The 17,884-nt window shown below is 33.9% G+C and overlaps 1 protein-coding gene across 2 annotated transcripts in view; it reads left to right on the forward strand.

The window, feature by feature from the left end:
- Positions 1 to 17,884, forward strand: part of gli2a (GLI family zinc finger 2a) — a 154,565-nt gene that overhangs the window by 80,232 nt on the left and 56,449 nt on the right. For both annotated transcript variants that reach the window (XM_056465650.1, XM_056465651.1), the window contains exon 3: positions 1,257 to 1,359. In XM_056465650.1, the coding sequence (XP_056321625.1) occupies positions 1,257 to 1,359 (103 nt within the window). The remainder of the gene's footprint in view (positions 1 to 1,256; positions 1,360 to 17,884) is intronic.

Below are 17,884 nucleotides of genomic sequence, written 5' to 3' on the forward strand. Positions count from 1 at the left end.
ATCTTATTTTGGCTTGGAAACAATTCCCAATTTCTCCTTTTAATTTGATGCATTAAAATAAAACTGAAGTTTAAATAACATTTGATAAAAAATTTACGTCACAAAACACGTCACCATTAAGAAAAAGTTAAAAATTAAAAATGGGGTAAGATTAATCAGTGAATTATTTTTAATGATCAATAAACATAAATATTATCTTAATGGCACTAAAATGGCATTGAATTATAGTTAAGAAATTTACGTAGCAAGCAGGGCTGCATGATATTGCAATATTTCGTTTTTCTGTGATAAATAGTGCGATATGAGTACAGATTCATCAGATTCCTTGAATAACTCTATTTGGAAAGTGTTCATTAATTCAGATTGATTGCAATAGGGGATTAAATCATGCATAAAATGAACAAACGAACAACAATTATTGTTGCGTTACGGTTTATCAAACAGTACTGCAAAATAGCATAATCTTTATTATATAAATAACAAAAAGAAAAACTGTATCTTTTTTTAATGGTGAAATGGTACAATTTCTTGTGCCTGAATGCTCTAAACTTTCTTGAAATGTCCATACAGTCACAGGCCTTAAAAACATAGGCAGACTTCCACTTCAATACAAACAAACAAACAAACAAAAAGCTCCAATCCAATGGTCAATTATAAACCCAACTTATCATTGCTATTGCAGATGCACACATGGCAATATCCATGCTGAAACAATATATTGTGCAGCCCTAATAACAAGCATGTTTTTGTTGAATAATTGTTTTGTAATTTGGTTTTACTTCATTTAAATTCCTTCTGGTCATTTAATTTTTTTTCTAAATAAAATATTTTAGAAATATCTACTATTCTGTTTGTATTTAATAAATCAGCCTCACTTCTGTTATACATGTTATTTTATAACTCCATTCAGCCTCGCTTTTTATTTGATTTTATTTTTATTAAAACAACACTTGCTTTAGTTATATTAAATTATAAAATTGAATAGCAATGTTTTTGTAGAATAGTTATTTTATCATTTCATTTTATTTCATTTAAAACAATAGATAACTCAAATAAAATGCAAAAAAGTCAATATTTCTTATTTTGTAGAAATCGGCTTCACTTTAGTTTTGTTTTATTTCAGAATTCAACCTCGATTTTCATTTTTTATTTAATTAAAATTTCAACTTTTTTTGTATTTCCTAATTTGATGGCCTTTGGTGTTGTATTTTAGCCTCTGTCCTTATATTTGTCCTTTTTTCTCTTCTCTTCCACAGCTCCTCATCTGTTCTCCACCTTTCACACTCCAATCCCGATTGACATGCGGCATCATGAAGGAAGGTACCACTACGAGCCGCACCCTCTGCACCCCATGCATGGGTGAGTTTGTCAGGCGCTTCAACATTCATTTTCCTCTATCTGCACTGATGGAATTATTATAAATTAGGTCCTATTGACTCATCTTCATTTTAAAGAGTATGTGGTCAGTGTTTGTCGTCTGTCTGAAAGATGTGCAACACATGGTGAGCAAAGAGAGAGAAAAACAAATGCCAATAATTCAATATCACACACAAAACAGCTGTTTAGCACAAAGCTGACACAATGTTAGCATCTCTCGTCCTTGTAATATTTCATAGTTTTGGACAGCATCTGGGAGTCTGATCTGATCGAAACTGAAACAGTTTTGGCAAGTTGTGATGCTTAAACCTGGAAACAATAATAAGGGAGGGAAAAAACTTTTATATGGATTGTTCACTCTAAAATAAAGAATGCTGGTAAACTGTTATAGTATATATATTTTCTTCTATTGAAGTTTCTTATTTCACTTTTCTTTTGTGTAAAAAAAAAAAAATTCATACAGTAGGTTTAGTTCCAACATACAGTAGGTTTAGTAAAACTTTAGTTCCAACCCCAATCAGACACACCTGAGTAAGCCAATCAAGCTCTTACTAGGCTTTCTAGAAACATCCTTGCAGGTGTGTTAAGGCAAGTTGGAGCTAAAATCTGCAGGACACCGACCCTCCAGGACCGAGTTTGGACACCCCTGGTTTAGGCCAACTTGATTTTGAGTAAATGGTGTGTATATTTTCATTTTTGGGTGAACTAGTCATTCAGACCAACTAATCAATCAATCAAACAATCAATCAAGAAGTCAATCAATAAATCAAATATAGCAGGCATCATTTTAAGTCATCATTTTATTATTTCATTTGATGTTTTATCCCCAAATGAATTTTTTTTTTCTCGATATCGATTTCAATTCGTTATATAAAATTAATTATCTACACTAATTTAATATCATCTAAGGAATAAAAAAAAACATAAAAAAAATAAAATAATGTCAATAAAAAATACTATAAAAAAGTTACCGTACAAAAATGAAAACTGATTCATTTATTCATTTTCCTTCGGCTTAGTCTTTTTAATCATCAGGGGTCACCACAGCAGAATGAGCCGCCGACTTATCCAGCGTGTTTTACACAGCGGATGCCCTTCCAGCCGCAACCCAGTACTGGGAAATATCCAAACACACTCATTCACACACATACACTACGGACGATTTAGTTTATTCAATTCACCTATAGTGCATGTCTTTGTGCTGTGAAGGAAACCGGAGCTCCCGGAGGAAATCCATGCCAACATGGAGAGAACTCCACACAGAAATGTCCACTGGCCCAGCCTGGACTCGAACTAGCGACCTTCTTACTGTGAGGTGACAGTGCTAACCACTGAACCACCGTGTCGTCCCAAAGCTGATTTAAATATGTGTATAAATATATATATATATATATATATATATATATATATATATATATATATATATATATATGTATATATATATATATATATATATATATATATATATATATATATATATATATATATATATATATATATATATATATATATATATATATATATATATATATATATATATATATACATATAAACATATTAGTATGAAGTTAGAACTCACTTATATAATACATATTATGTAATTATATTATATTAAAGTTATATACTAACTTATACATGCATACACAAATCAAACTTTATCACAGACTCAGTCTAATTCAAAATAAAGAAAGAAATGAAACATATTCCATAACAAATAAAAACAGACCAATTTACAAAATACAGCAATCCCTTTGCCAATGCCATTTTTATGAAATATATATTTTGTTTAATTTAAAATAAATGTGAACTTGAAATAAAAATATTTCTCAAACAAAAAAAATCATTTATTTTTAACTTGATTCACTAATAACAACTACAAATGAAATAAATTCAATACAAACTATAATTGATACTTATATAGTTGGATAATTCTCAAGATTTAACTGGGGAACCAATCAGTGCATTTGCATTTTAAAATCAGAGATTGGATGGAAATACATACTTTGAGCCCAGCGACACTGGATCAATTTATCACAGGAGCAGAAACAGCCAGAAGAGGAGAAATCCTGCCTTCTCTCAGTTCTTTGGCTCCTTTGATTAATGTGACTTGGCCTTGACAGAGGCCCCCTAATTTATCAAGACCTTGATTTAGCTGTCCTTTTCACTGCCTGCGCCCAACTCGCCTAATTACATGTATATTGCACAGCAAATTAAGCACAGTGTTGTCTTAAAGCAAGGGTTTGATTAAGAGATCCTATAGAATGATTCATGGCACATACATAGGTGTTCCCATTTAGTGTAGACATTTTTTCATCGCCACTTATATTGACACCCTTGAAAAAATGAGCAAAGAAGATGATGGAAAAAAAAAGGTTACGGTTTAATATTTTTTGATCAAAAATATTAATAAATATACTAAAGATGCTTGAGTTTGTTTCTGGAGAGCGTAGAGATTTTCTCATAACCCTTTTAAATGCTTTGTAGTGATGGTAGTGATGTAAGATTTTAATTTTAGAGACTTTCCAACCCCAAGAGACAGAACCAACTTCTGTAATTCTCCAGCTGTGATCCTTGGAGGTTTCTTGGCCTCTCCAACCGTCCACACATCCTCTAGCAGCCTGATTCATAACAATTTATGATGACTGAAATATCTTAATTTTTGTTCTACTTAAGGATGGACACTATATTGGATATTTGACAATATCAAATAATCTGTTTTGTTTAGTTTTTTTTAACTGTACAAGTCAGGTTTGTGGTTTTTATTCTACATAAATGGTATAGTTCTTACAATAAATATGAATTAGATTTGTGATTTTAGGCTTTCCCTAATCCCCCCCCAAAAAATCTAAGATCAAAACATCTAAGTCTTACAGTCCCCCCATGTGAATTAATTATGCCGCAGTGTAGGCATTAGGACCTGGGGGAGGCTGTTTGTGAACCTGCTACACAATTGATTCCTAATAAATAACCTACTGACATTAGTTTCTTAGCAACTTTGTTGGTAGATTTAGCCACTTTTCAGACACCTTTACTGACTTTATTTCAAAATAGAGACAAATCTAGAGAATTTTGGACCCAAGTTTTGTGGGTACGTCACTGATATATGCAAATTTGCACATGACGTCATCTAGCGACAATTAGCGTAGATTAGCTTCTTTCAATTGAAAATATTGAAGAATTCAGTCGTTTCAGCTCCGGATGTAAGGATTCACTGTAAGTCGGTTGAAAATCGATTAAAATACGTTACGATTCAAACAGGTACAAATGTTGAACGAATAGCGATACATGTTTTGAACAGAGGGGGCGCTGTTTACCGGTGCAAACTCGCTTAACTTGCACATTAGCGAAGAGCAAAAGGTGGTGCGGCAAATGTCTATGCACAAAAAGCTATTTATAGGTCAAACGACGCTGAATGGAGGATTGGCGGCTCTGCTTTCTCCGATGAGTGCTATGGATATCACACGGCACATCAGTGTTTTTATAGAGAAAGTGTGAAGTTGTTTTTCAGACTGAAAGAGAACGCTGTGCTGTCACAGATCCAGGTGTTAGATTGTTCATTTTTACCCTTGCTTTTTAATTTAGTTCATGCATATTTAAATAATTTGCTTATTATATCATATATTATAATTAGTATTTGATGCCAGTGGCCAGTCCCCTGCAGCAGAGGGCCTATTGACCACCTCTGTATACACTGCTCTCTGGTTTGGGAAAGGCTTTCCTCTCCACCAGCCATTTCAGTCCCCAGTGAAATTGTTTGTTTATCAGCAGGGGTTTGTAAATGTGCAAAGATCTCAGCTTATGCCAGTACTCATAGATATACTGATATATATATATTTTTAAATGTAAAACCCCAGAACAGTATAGGGTAACACTTTATTTTGATGGTCCATTTGAGTATTAGTAGACTGTCTGCTTAATATTTGTTGATACTGCTCCTTCAACAGTTTACTGTAACTGACTATAAGAAACTTTGCAAGTACATGTCAACTTACACTAAACCTAACCCCAACCCTAACCTAAAAATCTACTTATAATCTAATGAGAATTAGTTGCCATCAGTGGTGTAGTCGGGGCTATACGCACGTATACTCAGTATGCCTACTTTTTTCCACTAGCTGTTTGGGTATTACGACTTCTGAGGATCAGTAATTGCGTATACCCTCGATATACTCACTTGTTTTGCTGATTAGACTTCCCTAATTTACGTGTATTCGCATCCCCTTTAACTGTATATCAAGTGTTTTTTTAACTCTCATCTTCATTTGTTTTTCGAAGTCAACTGAATGATGTCTCGCTTAAACGTTCAGGTAAAATTTTAATACAGCATGGGCGGGTTCGGTGGCTAATAGTACACCGCCTTTTTTTAGGACTACACCACTGGTTGCCATGTAACTTAAACAAACGGACTATCAAAATAAAGTGTGACCAATGAAAGGGCTCTTGATCACCTTAAATTTGTCTCATAATTTTTTGAGATCAGTATCGTAAATTGTATCGAATCGTTAATCCCTAGTTTCAGCTCATTTTTAATAAGTAGTTTGAACAGGCAGCAAAAGTCATTTATTGAGTGTAAGTTACTTAATATGAACTTTATCTATTAAACTGTTTTATAACACTGGTAAACATGATGCTTAGATTTGTGACCTGCAAATTAAATCAGTGGTTTCTGTCAATTCAAATATGTAGAAATGCGCCAAAAAAAAAAAAACTTCCACAGCAATCAATTCTCTCCCCAAGCGCATAAATAGAAGCCAGTTGACAAAGCTTGAAGATGAATGTCTAAATGTTTGTAGAGTATTTCAGCATGTAAACAGAGCAATTAGCAGATTCTAGCTTTCCTTTCTGGGAATCTCACTGACAGCAGAGTCAATGAGAAAAACACATCCTCCCTTTTTCACTCAGCAGCATGCATTTTTCTTTGTGGAAAAAAAGCAGTGTCAGATTGCATTGCATCTCATGGAGAACCACACGTTTTTTGTTTTTTTGTTTTTCAGACCACTGTACTAGCAGAAGTTGTTCGTTCTAATTAGTCTTTCTATACAGTGAGAAAAAGCTTTGCACATATTCTTTTGGTTAATGTAACAGTAAGTTAGACTTGACACTCGTGCCTTTTTCTTAAGGTTTGCATTTTGGTGCTAATGCATGAACATTCAGTAATACTGCACCAAACGCAAGCGACCGGGGAGCCTGCATAGAGTTTGGAAAAGGTTCCCACGGCTGGTAGTTAGCTGCAGTCTCTGTGGGATAAGAAGTGATTCATCTAAATCAGAGCACCTGACTAGAAGCAATATTAAGATATGTCATGCTGATATTCACTCTGGAGTCACTATAGGGAATATGCATATTCTGGATATTTCCGCAGTAACTGGGAAAAAAGTATGTTTGATCAAAATATGAACATTTATGAACTTCACAAAAACTGCTCTTAATGTTTTAAAGGGACATTCTGGGTTGACTGTTATGTACATTATCATCAACAATATATATTTTTTCAAATATTTCTCAAATGATGTTTAACAGCGCATGGCATTTTTCACTGTATTTCCTATAATATGTTTTTCTTCTGGAGAAAGTTTTATTTGTATTAACTTGGCTAGAATAAAAGATGTTTTAAATTTTTTAAAAACTATTTTAAGGTCAATATTATTAGCTAGGGCTGTCCTAAAATTAAATGTTCCAATTAAATGTTGTAAATTAGTCAGATTTTCAAAAATACTGTAAATACTGTCAATCTATAGACGGAGAACGATGCAGAAGACATCAGTGAGACATCAGGCAAAAACAGGTGCAACTTGACTCGTGTGTTCGGCATTGAATTCCATTCTGTTATAAACGGGATTGTTTTTGTTTTGTTATGAATTTATAATAAAAAATACAGCATTAGTTAATATAAAATAAAATAGTATTTTCTAGTTATTTTGAAACATTATTGATTACTCATGGCAATTTTGATGTAATACAGTTTGATATATTTACCTTCGGCCCACAGCCCTCAATCAAGTTTGGTTTTCGGCCCTTCATAAGAAAAAGTTTGGGCACCCCTGCTATAAACTAATGAAATATGGTAGATTACTGTAAAATCTAGACATTTCTTTGATGGATTCAACCATATTCTTAACAGCAAAATTCTGGCAACCACAGCTGGCAGTTTTGTTTACCATAAATTGTAAGGATTTTGCCTTTTTTACAGTGTGATTGCTATAAATTTACATGGCTAAATGTATTAGATAATAGGTACGTTCGAATTCATGCAGCACTGAACAGACCACTCGAAATCTGTCTTAAAGCTGTGAATGCCGGTTAGAAATTTTGTCCGGCTTGACGCTGCACCTACGCCACATGGTATCAAAGTACCATGACAGTGCTCCGAGATGATATGAAGAGCGACTGCAGGAGCTGCGATGATGACACCGATGTTACACGATTGGCTGAGTTCACCGCATGACAACAACCCCGTGTGTTTCGGGTTTCTTATTGGACAACTTCTGTCTCACAAATTTCCAAACAAACAATTAACTTTTTATACCATCTCTATCTTGTACACGTCATGCTAATTAAAAGACTTCAAATACTTTTCTGCAGTAGGCCAAATCATTTTTTTGTTTAATAATTGTCATATAAAGGCTAGATTGTTTGCATAGGTTTATTGTCAACCATTTTCATACAGACCCCTTACTATATACAGCTCCAAATATTATTTAAATTATATATTTTCAGTGAATAACCAAATATCAACTTAAATAAGTCTTACAGATTTGTAATTTAATAGTCGTCATTGATCTTGCCACCCCATAACTTTTTCTTAACATTGAGATAAATAATTATTTTTTTAAAATATTTCTGAAATGATTTATTAAAATACGTTTATCCTGTCAAGTTGTTTATACAGAAGTTTAAAAGTAACATTGATATATAGCTTTTTCTGTGAAGTTTCCATTGAAGTGTAGCTCACTTATTTTGGGAATGTCCTTTTTTCAATATTTTTGCGTTAATGTCATTGGATTAATAAATAAATAAATTAATAAATCATGTCATCAAGCAGAAAACTACAAGCCCCGAGGTATCCGACAGCCTCGTTTTCAGTTCCGCCCCCGCCTGTGCTCGGCTAATCTTGTTGATTGTCAGCTGCAGCCATGGTTCGAGTCAAACGCACCTATTGACAATAACATAGAGTTAAAATTGCTGAGCTGTTTCAACTCAACTTTGGTTCAAATATGAACAAACCATCCACTGGTTAAAGAGTTAATAATAATAATAATAATAATAATAATAATAATAATAATAATAATCTAGATTCGAGTTGAAATAACCCATAATTTTTGGAGTTCACTGAAATGGTTGGGAAAAAGACAACTTACAAGCAAAGTATTGTAGCCATAACCATTTCTGGTCATTGCCGATGAATTCTGCAAGGCAGTAACAACACCTTCATGATACAATGTTAATTTCTCATTACTGGATCAGTCACTGACACTTTTTTTAACAACACAGACACTAAAAGAATGTCAAATAGAGACAGTTATTGTGTTACTTTGGACAGGTACCACCCATGGTGCTTCGAACGAAAACTGCTAAAATGACAGGTAGCTATTTGGAAGAAGCTCCTTAAATGTGCCATGACATACCCTGTCTATGACTAAAGTCTCTTTAACCGTTCAAGCACCGTCTTGTCAGAGAAAGGGCGTAACAACAAGACCTCAGTTATCATTCTTGTCAGTAGGGGTCCGTGTTTTTTCTTGTCCTCTGACAGGTAAAGTTGTAAATAATAGCTTATCATTGAGGGTTCAAACACCCAGAACACTTTCCCTGATTTATTTGTGCGTTGACGTGCTGTCTTGTTGATTTGGACTGTCTGAGAAATGTGGGAATGTACCCAAAACCGGGTTAATGTGTGTTTACGTGTATTTAATGTTAATGTTGTTGACATACTTTCCCATAGTCTTTCAAATATGGCGGGAAAGACTTCAAAACCACTGTAAATATCACTGCAAATCTTTTTAATTATGTGAGAATTCATAATGACCGTATGCCTGAAGTCAGCGTGAATGCTTTTCAGTCTGAAAGTTTAAGCTCAACCGACTGCAGGACTTGTTATTGTTATTTTTTTTTCAGAATTACACAGTTAAAGTCAGTATTATTAGCCCTTCTAAATTATTAGAAGGCCTGTATATTTTTTTCCCAATTTCTGTTTAACGGAGAGAAGATTTTTTCAACACATTTCTAAACATAATAGTTTTAATAACTCATTTCTATTAACTGATTTCTTTTATCTTTGCCATGACGACTGTAAATAATATTTTACTAGATATTTTTTCAAGACATCAGTATTCAACCTAAAGTGAAATTAAAAGACTTAACTAGGTTAATTAGGTTAACTAGGCAAGTTAAAGCTGTTTTATAAAGCCTTATGCAGTTGAGTGATCGCCGTGACCCATGGTATCTGCTTTGCACGTAGTCGTGCATTTATACTTGTATTGCTATGCAATAACACTTATGAAACGCTAGCTGCCAGTAGGTTTTTATGTTCCTCTGTGTCGAGTTTCTTCATGGGTGTTGATTTTTTTCTGAATGCTACCTTAACCCATTAATAGCCTGCGCTAACCAATGGTTGACCATATTTTGACTGTTTTAAATAATGACTGTTAGAGTAATGTAAAGAATGACTGTTTTAAATAATGGTTTTGAACCACCATCATTGTTGTGCAGTCGCGTCTAGCCACTTGTGGTTTTGACCCGCCACCTAGTCGACGATTAAATACTGCATTCAGATTAGATTTACTTTCATTACATGCATTTTAATTCTGAGGCTGATTTAAACATTAAAATAAATGCCCATAAGTGGTCTACTTTTACTAAAGCTCTATATTTATATATATATATAGATTAAGGGTCGTTTTATTATTATCAGTTTTATATCACCTGTTTTTTGTTGTACAAACGCTTCTTCATGGCTTACACTTTATGCTTGTGGTATAACAAATATAATTTAATGGTCCCATTTAATAGATTTTCCTCTTGCTTATTAAGATTAGCATAAACACTATGTACAAATGTACAAGCTATGTACAATACAATTGGTTGGGACAGAGTAATTATTATTATTCCTATTATTTATAGTATTTTCATAGCAATTTAAACTACCCTATACGATGTGTACAACAAGAAACAAAAAGCTAGAGTTTTGACTTTATATACTCTGTGGAAGAATGACTGAGTGTGTGTCTAATGCTCGGCCAAACACACAACAACCACAGATATATTTATGCAGCTTTTGTGTGACACGATGAACGTGTTGATTTGCATTATCACTGGTGACAGGTAATGCTTAAAATATAAACGTCATGTCTGTTGTCCGAAGATGCATCAATTTTGTCAGGTTTCCACTTTTTCCAGTACTTGAATGTTAAAACGGCCCTCCTATAAATTGTCAGTCACTGAAATGGCCCCCTGACAATTTGAGTTTGAGACCCCTGCTTTAGGGTTATTACTGTAGGCAAGTCATTGTATAATGATGGTTTGTTCTGTAGACAATTGAAAACAAAAATTGCTTAAGGGGCTAGTAATATTGACCTTAAAATGAACATCTTTTGGGGAATATTTGAAGAAGAAAAAAAAATAATAAAATAAATTTCAAATAAATTTAACTGTATGTTATATCTTCGCTTTGGGACCTTAAAAATCACTGTCGCAATTATGGCAAACATTTAAGACGTTTTCTGTACCATCTGTTCTTATACTTCTTCACTGGTCATGAGGACAACCAAAAACATATGCTTATGGTCACATACAGATAACACATCTTTCCTGGCAGTTTGCAAAATCATAGCACTTTTGCAGGCGAATATTAATTTTAAGGCATTTGCGCCAAGCAGCCCCCCACCCCCCTTCCACAAATGGGGGCGAGGGTTTGGTGGTTTGTGTATGGCGAGTCTGTTTTCTTTCAGCTCCCCAAGAACAGAGACGTCTTTATGGCTATCCTTTCAAGGAGGCTGATGGCAGAAAGTTGGCAACAGGACAAGCCTGGTAGTCTGCAGGCGTTTACTGGAAACTGAGCACGACTCAGGCTGGGTGCAGGTTGGCCTGCGAACAGAGATGGTATAAATGAGGGAGACTGAGATGAAGCCAGACCGTGCCAAGCATAATGCATCTGATACCCGCCGTTCAGATAGTCACTGTAGGCCTTGCTCACAGATCTCATTAAAGGTACAATAAACATTTGAGCTGTTTTTTGAAAAATGCATGCATTAAAGCAACGGTTTCAAATTCTGTCATCATTTACTCACTGTAAACCTGTAGGATTTTCTTTCTTTAGTACAACGCAAAAAGGAGATGATTAAATGGATGAATGAATACAATAAAAGTGAAGGGCCAAACCACACATATTACCAAAAAAAAGCACTGTAAAGACTAAAATATTTAACACAATTTTTTAAAACCAACACAATTTTGTGAGAATTAATTTAAAGGTTCATTAAAAAGTTACACAAGTTAATTCTTCTCTTTTTTTAGTCTTAATTTACTGTAAAATACCAGCTTGACAATGAGGAATATCTCCCAATAAATTGGGAAGTTATTACTAGGCTCACACGGAATCTGCGCACACAGAAAACTGCAGATTTCCGCAGATTTTTGGCACATTTTTTAGTCTATTTATTTATTTATTTATTTATTTATTTATTTATTTATTTATTTATTTATTTATTTATTCATTTATTCATTTATTCATTTATTTATTTATTCATTTATTTATTTATTTATTCAATTGAATTCAGTTCATTCAATTCATGTTTATTTCTATTGCACTTTTATAATGTAATTGTGCCCAAGCAGCTTAACAGAAGTTCTAGTAAATTGAAACCATGTCAGTGCAGTTTTCAGAGTTGAAGTTCAGCTTAGTTCAGTGCGGTTTCATTTTCACTGCTGAAAGTCCAAACATTGAAGAGCAAGATTTACTTGTTTAAATCTGTGTAAATTTATATTCAGTTTTAAATTTATTTCATTAATATTATTGACTAATATAAAATATTTATATGATTTATTTACAATACCATCGGTAAAGTAATGTTTTCTGTCATTTAGTAGATACAGTAGTCCCTTGCTACAGTATAGTTCAGTTCACCTTTCGTGGCCTCGCAGTTTTGCAGATTTTTTAGTGCAATTTGACATGATGCTTTTTGTTTACAGTGCATTGTGTTCTGCATCCTGATTGGCTGTAGATCATTTTCAATCAATCTCCTCCGTGTTTCCTGTACAGTACAGAATGCGTTCAGCTTGCCAAATTAGCATACATCTTCGATCGCTAGCAGTGTGAGTTCTATCAAAGATGCAAAAAGGGTTGTAACTGTCCGCAGCAAGACCATCGTAAAGAGATACACACACCGGTGCCGGTGCTCAGCTAAGACTCAGGACACTGTTCATATTTCTGCCGTGCCACAGAGTGCCATCTGAATAATTTCATTTTAAATCACATGCGAATGTGCATGTCCGATGTGTGTTACTTCCAACTGTCATGTGCAATGTGTGCAACCCCCTTTAAGGATGGAGTCAGTTTTGTGGATCAGTGATCAGGAAAATAAACATTACGCTGGATGCCAACATTATCTGCACAAAAGCTAAAAAGCTTTATGAATCTTTTGCTGACAGCGATGAATGTTTGCACCTGACAACAGATTTTGGTCTTTGGTTTCATTCTATAATATTTTGATGATAATAATTGTGGAACCAACATCACTACTTGCCATACACTTTTATACACATATACACTTATTTAATACTTATTTAACAACACACTTTACATGCCAATTTGCACATAACAGCTGCACATATAACGTTGTATATAGGAATATAGCTCTACATACACTTGTCAATATGTATATTTGCATTCAATACTTACTTGTATTTTTTTATCTGTTTTTTGTCCTGTCTCTGTTATCCTGTTGCACTGTAGAAGCTCTGTCACGAAAACAAATTCCTCGTATGTGTAAACATACCTGGCAAAAAAGCTCTTTCTGATTCTGATAATATTGGACTTATTTTTCTACGAAAGTTTGAACTTTGAGAGTGTTTAAACAAGAGAGAAGAGTGTGAAAATGTTAATGCCTGTCTGAGAAAAGTGTATAAAGTGTGCAGTGAGGAGTTTTACAGCCTTAAAACATCTATAATAAGTGTAAAAAATAAAGCTGACTACTTCACGGATTTCACCTATTGCGGTTTATTTTTAGAACGTAACTCCCACGATGAATGATGGACCACTGTATATTATATGAAAGACCTGCTTTGTTTACTAAATAAGTGGATCTAATTTTATTTGCATTGTAAACATTAAATAAAAGTTTAAAAGGTATTATTTTTTTATTTTACATATTAAGTTTTTAGCTATGATACTCTTTAGTTACGATACTCGTTTGACAAAATTCTGCACAGAAATAGCAAAAAAATGTTTGCAAATTCTCTCTGGCCCTACTTATTACCAAATATTCTGATTCTTATTGGCATTTTGCCACAAAATAATTTTCAAGAAATGGGCACCTTAATCGGGTACAAAACACACAATTAACCTATTTCGTATGTCATCATTAAAATGCAACATAGTTTAGAATATTTTTTATTTTTTTTTAATCTATATTGATCTCTCTGTTCATCACCCAAAGCACTTATAGAGTTATTTATTAACAATTTAACAACTTTTCTGATAACTTTGTTGTGCTTTTTCTCATTCTCACATCTTGATAGTCCCTAGGCATCATTCACTTTCTTTGTGTTCAAACATTCTGCTCAACATTTGGAGAAACATGAGGGTGATTAGATGATGACAGAACTGTTACTTTAAGTATTTGGCACCAAACTAAATACATTTTGATAGAGGCAATCTGTAATCCTCTCCATTCACACGTCAAACAAATCTAAATAACATACACTCTCATAAAAGAAACATCCCACTTTCATTCAGGCAAGGCATATTTTTTCTTCTTCTTCTCTGTGGACTACAGTCTAGACAAAATTAATGTGTAGCAATAGTTGTAGCCTGCTTGCCATCAAATCTCCAGAAGAAGCAACCATCCCCCCGCAATTTGCGCAGAACACACCCTTGTGGAACGCAGGCTCTGATTCATTCGCGTGGTCATTTCCTCTCCCAATGGAAAGTGAAGCACACAGGGACACAGACGGGTCTGCTTTATTTAACACTGTCTGACGTCCTCTATGTGTTCAAGAGCACTCCATTTAGGGACTCAAGTGAAACAAAAGCGCTCAATGGGATTCTTCATGATAGTCAATCACAGCATTAGCCAATCAGAACTAATTTGGTGTGGGGTCTATATACTTGTGGAGTATGGTAAGAACAGTGCCAATGGGTTTCATACTTAGGGGGAAAAAAAATCTGTTAATTAACAATTTCTGTATTTTGTTAAAATAAATGGCAAAATAGAAGTGTTGTCCGTTTATTTATCGTTGTGATTTGCATTGTGGTACCTTAATCTCTGCTCTGTCGATTTTTGATGCTGAATATTTAACTATGCAGTTTAACAAAGTGACTTTTATTGACATTTTAGTAGTTTTAAATAATGTAAAATATAATGTATAGAGAAATAAATCTGTAAAATAACAGAAAATGTACTGGCAGTACATCATTACAAGGTTTTTGTTCCATAATATACAACACCAACCTAGACATTATATCACTTTAAACTGGTAAAAATGTTAAAAATAACTTTTCAAGTAGGGTTAGGCGATGTCGACCAATTTGGCATTGTACAATATCTAACGTGAAACATCGCTATGGACGATGGCATCATTGTAGGCGGTGGTGAACTAATTATTTATGAATAATTCATTCATTCATAACGGATTAATTATTTGTAGCCTACCATTTCAACTACCTGACCCGCATGGCTTTGTTTTACCCATAACCAAATCATAAATAAATAAAAAGAAGTTACACACAAATTACCAACTGTCAATTACTTTTTCCGTGGGACTCTGACATGAATAGGTAGAGTGATCTGTGTCATTATAATGGTGTTGACAAACTTGGTTGGTAAAAAAGGTGCACAACCAACAGAAATCAACCAACAGTATCTGAGGTTTTTGCTAAAATTACTAAGTAATGTTGTAAGCATGAAAGCGAAAGATTGAAGCAGGGTTACCTGATAGACACGTTACCTGATAGATTGTGAAACGCCAGTGTGGATGTGGATCGTTTTCATTCTAAAATGCCATTTTAAAACTAAGACTTATTAGAGTAAACAGGACCTAAGTGTGTATTTTTTGGGAGGGGGTTGCTGCTGCGATAGGGGTAAGGTGGAGGATCATGATGCCGGCTCAGCATTGTGTTGTCTATTGGCCATCGGCGATGGATGATAGCATTGTCTATCGAAGAAAGATTAAAGTTGAAAATAATTCATAACGGAATTCAAAAGCATAAATAAATGGAGAAAAAATTTAATCGAATCACAAAATATGATATTATTTTTTTTAATGTGGTCAAAAATGGCTGGCCTACAAAAGTGTATATAAATTTCTGTTACAAATTGGAACGGTCTCATATAATCCTGAAGGGGTTTATTTTAGCAATGACAGTCAGGAGGATGTACATTATCCCACATTTCCCTGCTACATGTTACATAACTAAATAATCGGATGCAAAATATTAATTTGAGTCTATTTTATTGGCAGTTTCTTGCAGTTATGAACCACTGACTTTACTCACCCCGATAAGCCTGTGTTATCTGTTTTTACAATTCGTTATTAAAAAAAACAGTAACTCTTTATTTTGATGGTCCATTTGAGTATTAGTACTGTCTGCTTAATATTTGTTGATACTGCTGCTAAACAGTCATTTAACTGACTATAAGGAACTTTGCAATTACATGTCAACTTACACTAACCCTAACCCCAACCTAACAGTCTACTTATAATCTAATGAGAATTAGTTGGCGTGTAGATGCAATGTAACTTAAATTCAACAAATAGACCATCAAAATAAAGTGTGACCAAAAAAACAACAACAACAACCAATGGGTGATGAGATTGACCAAAATCAAGAATTCTAGAGTGCTTTATGATGCCTAAGATTGAATTAAATCTTTTTTATCACATCTTTATTTCACATTTTGTTGCAAGTATCTGATTTACAGTATGTTTGTTTTTAGATGAACTGGCTTGATTTTACACTTTTAATTGAAAAACTGAGGTCAGATCACAATCGGTTCCAAAAAGAAATACAAAAGCTGTGCTTAGAGAAAAAAAAAACATAATGACTTAAAAAGATTAACCAACATTTAATAATAATATAGCATAATCAGGGATTACAAGCTATTAAAAAGGCTGGTCAGTTTTGAGGTGGAACACCAACTTGTGTTTTTTTTTTTTTTTCAGCCTAATTCATACATGTAGGATTCATCAGATTCTGATCTTGCCCTCTTCATTCAGATGTTCAACCACTGCGCTCTATTATGCAGTTGAAGAACTCACACAGACATCTCTTTAAAGTCCTCTTGTTCCAGAAGATCAGACTGTAAGCTCTATTTTCAGGAAATGTTAGAGTTACAGCTGCCTCCTGGCTGGTGTTTTTTTGGACTGGAGTGTGGATAGTGCAGGTACCTGCCAAGACGTGACACATTTATATCCTCAGCATGACCTGTGGGCTATCTGTGAACTTCTGCCCCACTATCTTGTTCTACACATCAGCTTCTTCAAACAGTGACTGAGAAATGGTCTCATCATAACACTTCAGGCTTGTGTGTCTTCAGAGGCGTCCATCCTACACAGACATTACAACTTAACGTGTACTACAGCACTCTCAGTCTCGACTTGTTCACTACCTCAGGCGTTAAGGGAGGAGCAGCTTGTCTGGGTTTGGGAGACGAGAAGAAAAAGAAAAAAAATGTGATCAGTTTCACTGTAACGTTTTGACAGCTGAACCCGGTCCACATGGACCTGTTGCCAACTGCACCTGAGCTGAACCTAAATTGTTCAGCAGCAGCTCTCTACGTTTTAGCATGTGTTAGAGTTATATTAAGATAAATTATTGTAACAAAATAAAATATTGTTTATGCTCATGAAGCATTTCTTAATTTTTAAAACATAATCGAGCATATACCCAAAGTTTAAAACCTAAACCCAAAAGAAGAATCCAATCGAAAAATCTATAAAACTGCTAAATAGTTTTTGAATTAAAAAATAATATTATATGTCCATATTATTCATATAAATTTACTAGACAAGCAAAATTATACAATATTAAGATCTTCAAAATCTTCTTTTAGTCATAAATACAAAAACAAATGCTTAAAACAAGAAAAACAACAATCTCCCATTGAGTTAATATGCCAATATGAGTTAGAAAGTATGCGCTGTAAAACAATTGATCTTATTTTTTATATGAATAATTATTCAAATCTATTGTTTTGCTACAAAGTATAGGTATACATTTTATTTGAAGAATGTTTAAACATTTGAAATAAAAGCAAGGTAAAAATACAAAAATGCAATTTTGCTGTGTTGATTG

The sequence above is a fragment of the Danio aesculapii genome, chromosome 9 (assembly GCF_903798145.1).
Source record: "Danio aesculapii chromosome 9, fDanAes4.1, whole genome shotgun sequence".
Classification (NCBI taxonomy): domain Eukaryota; kingdom Metazoa; phylum Chordata; class Actinopteri; order Cypriniformes; family Danionidae; genus Danio; species Danio aesculapii.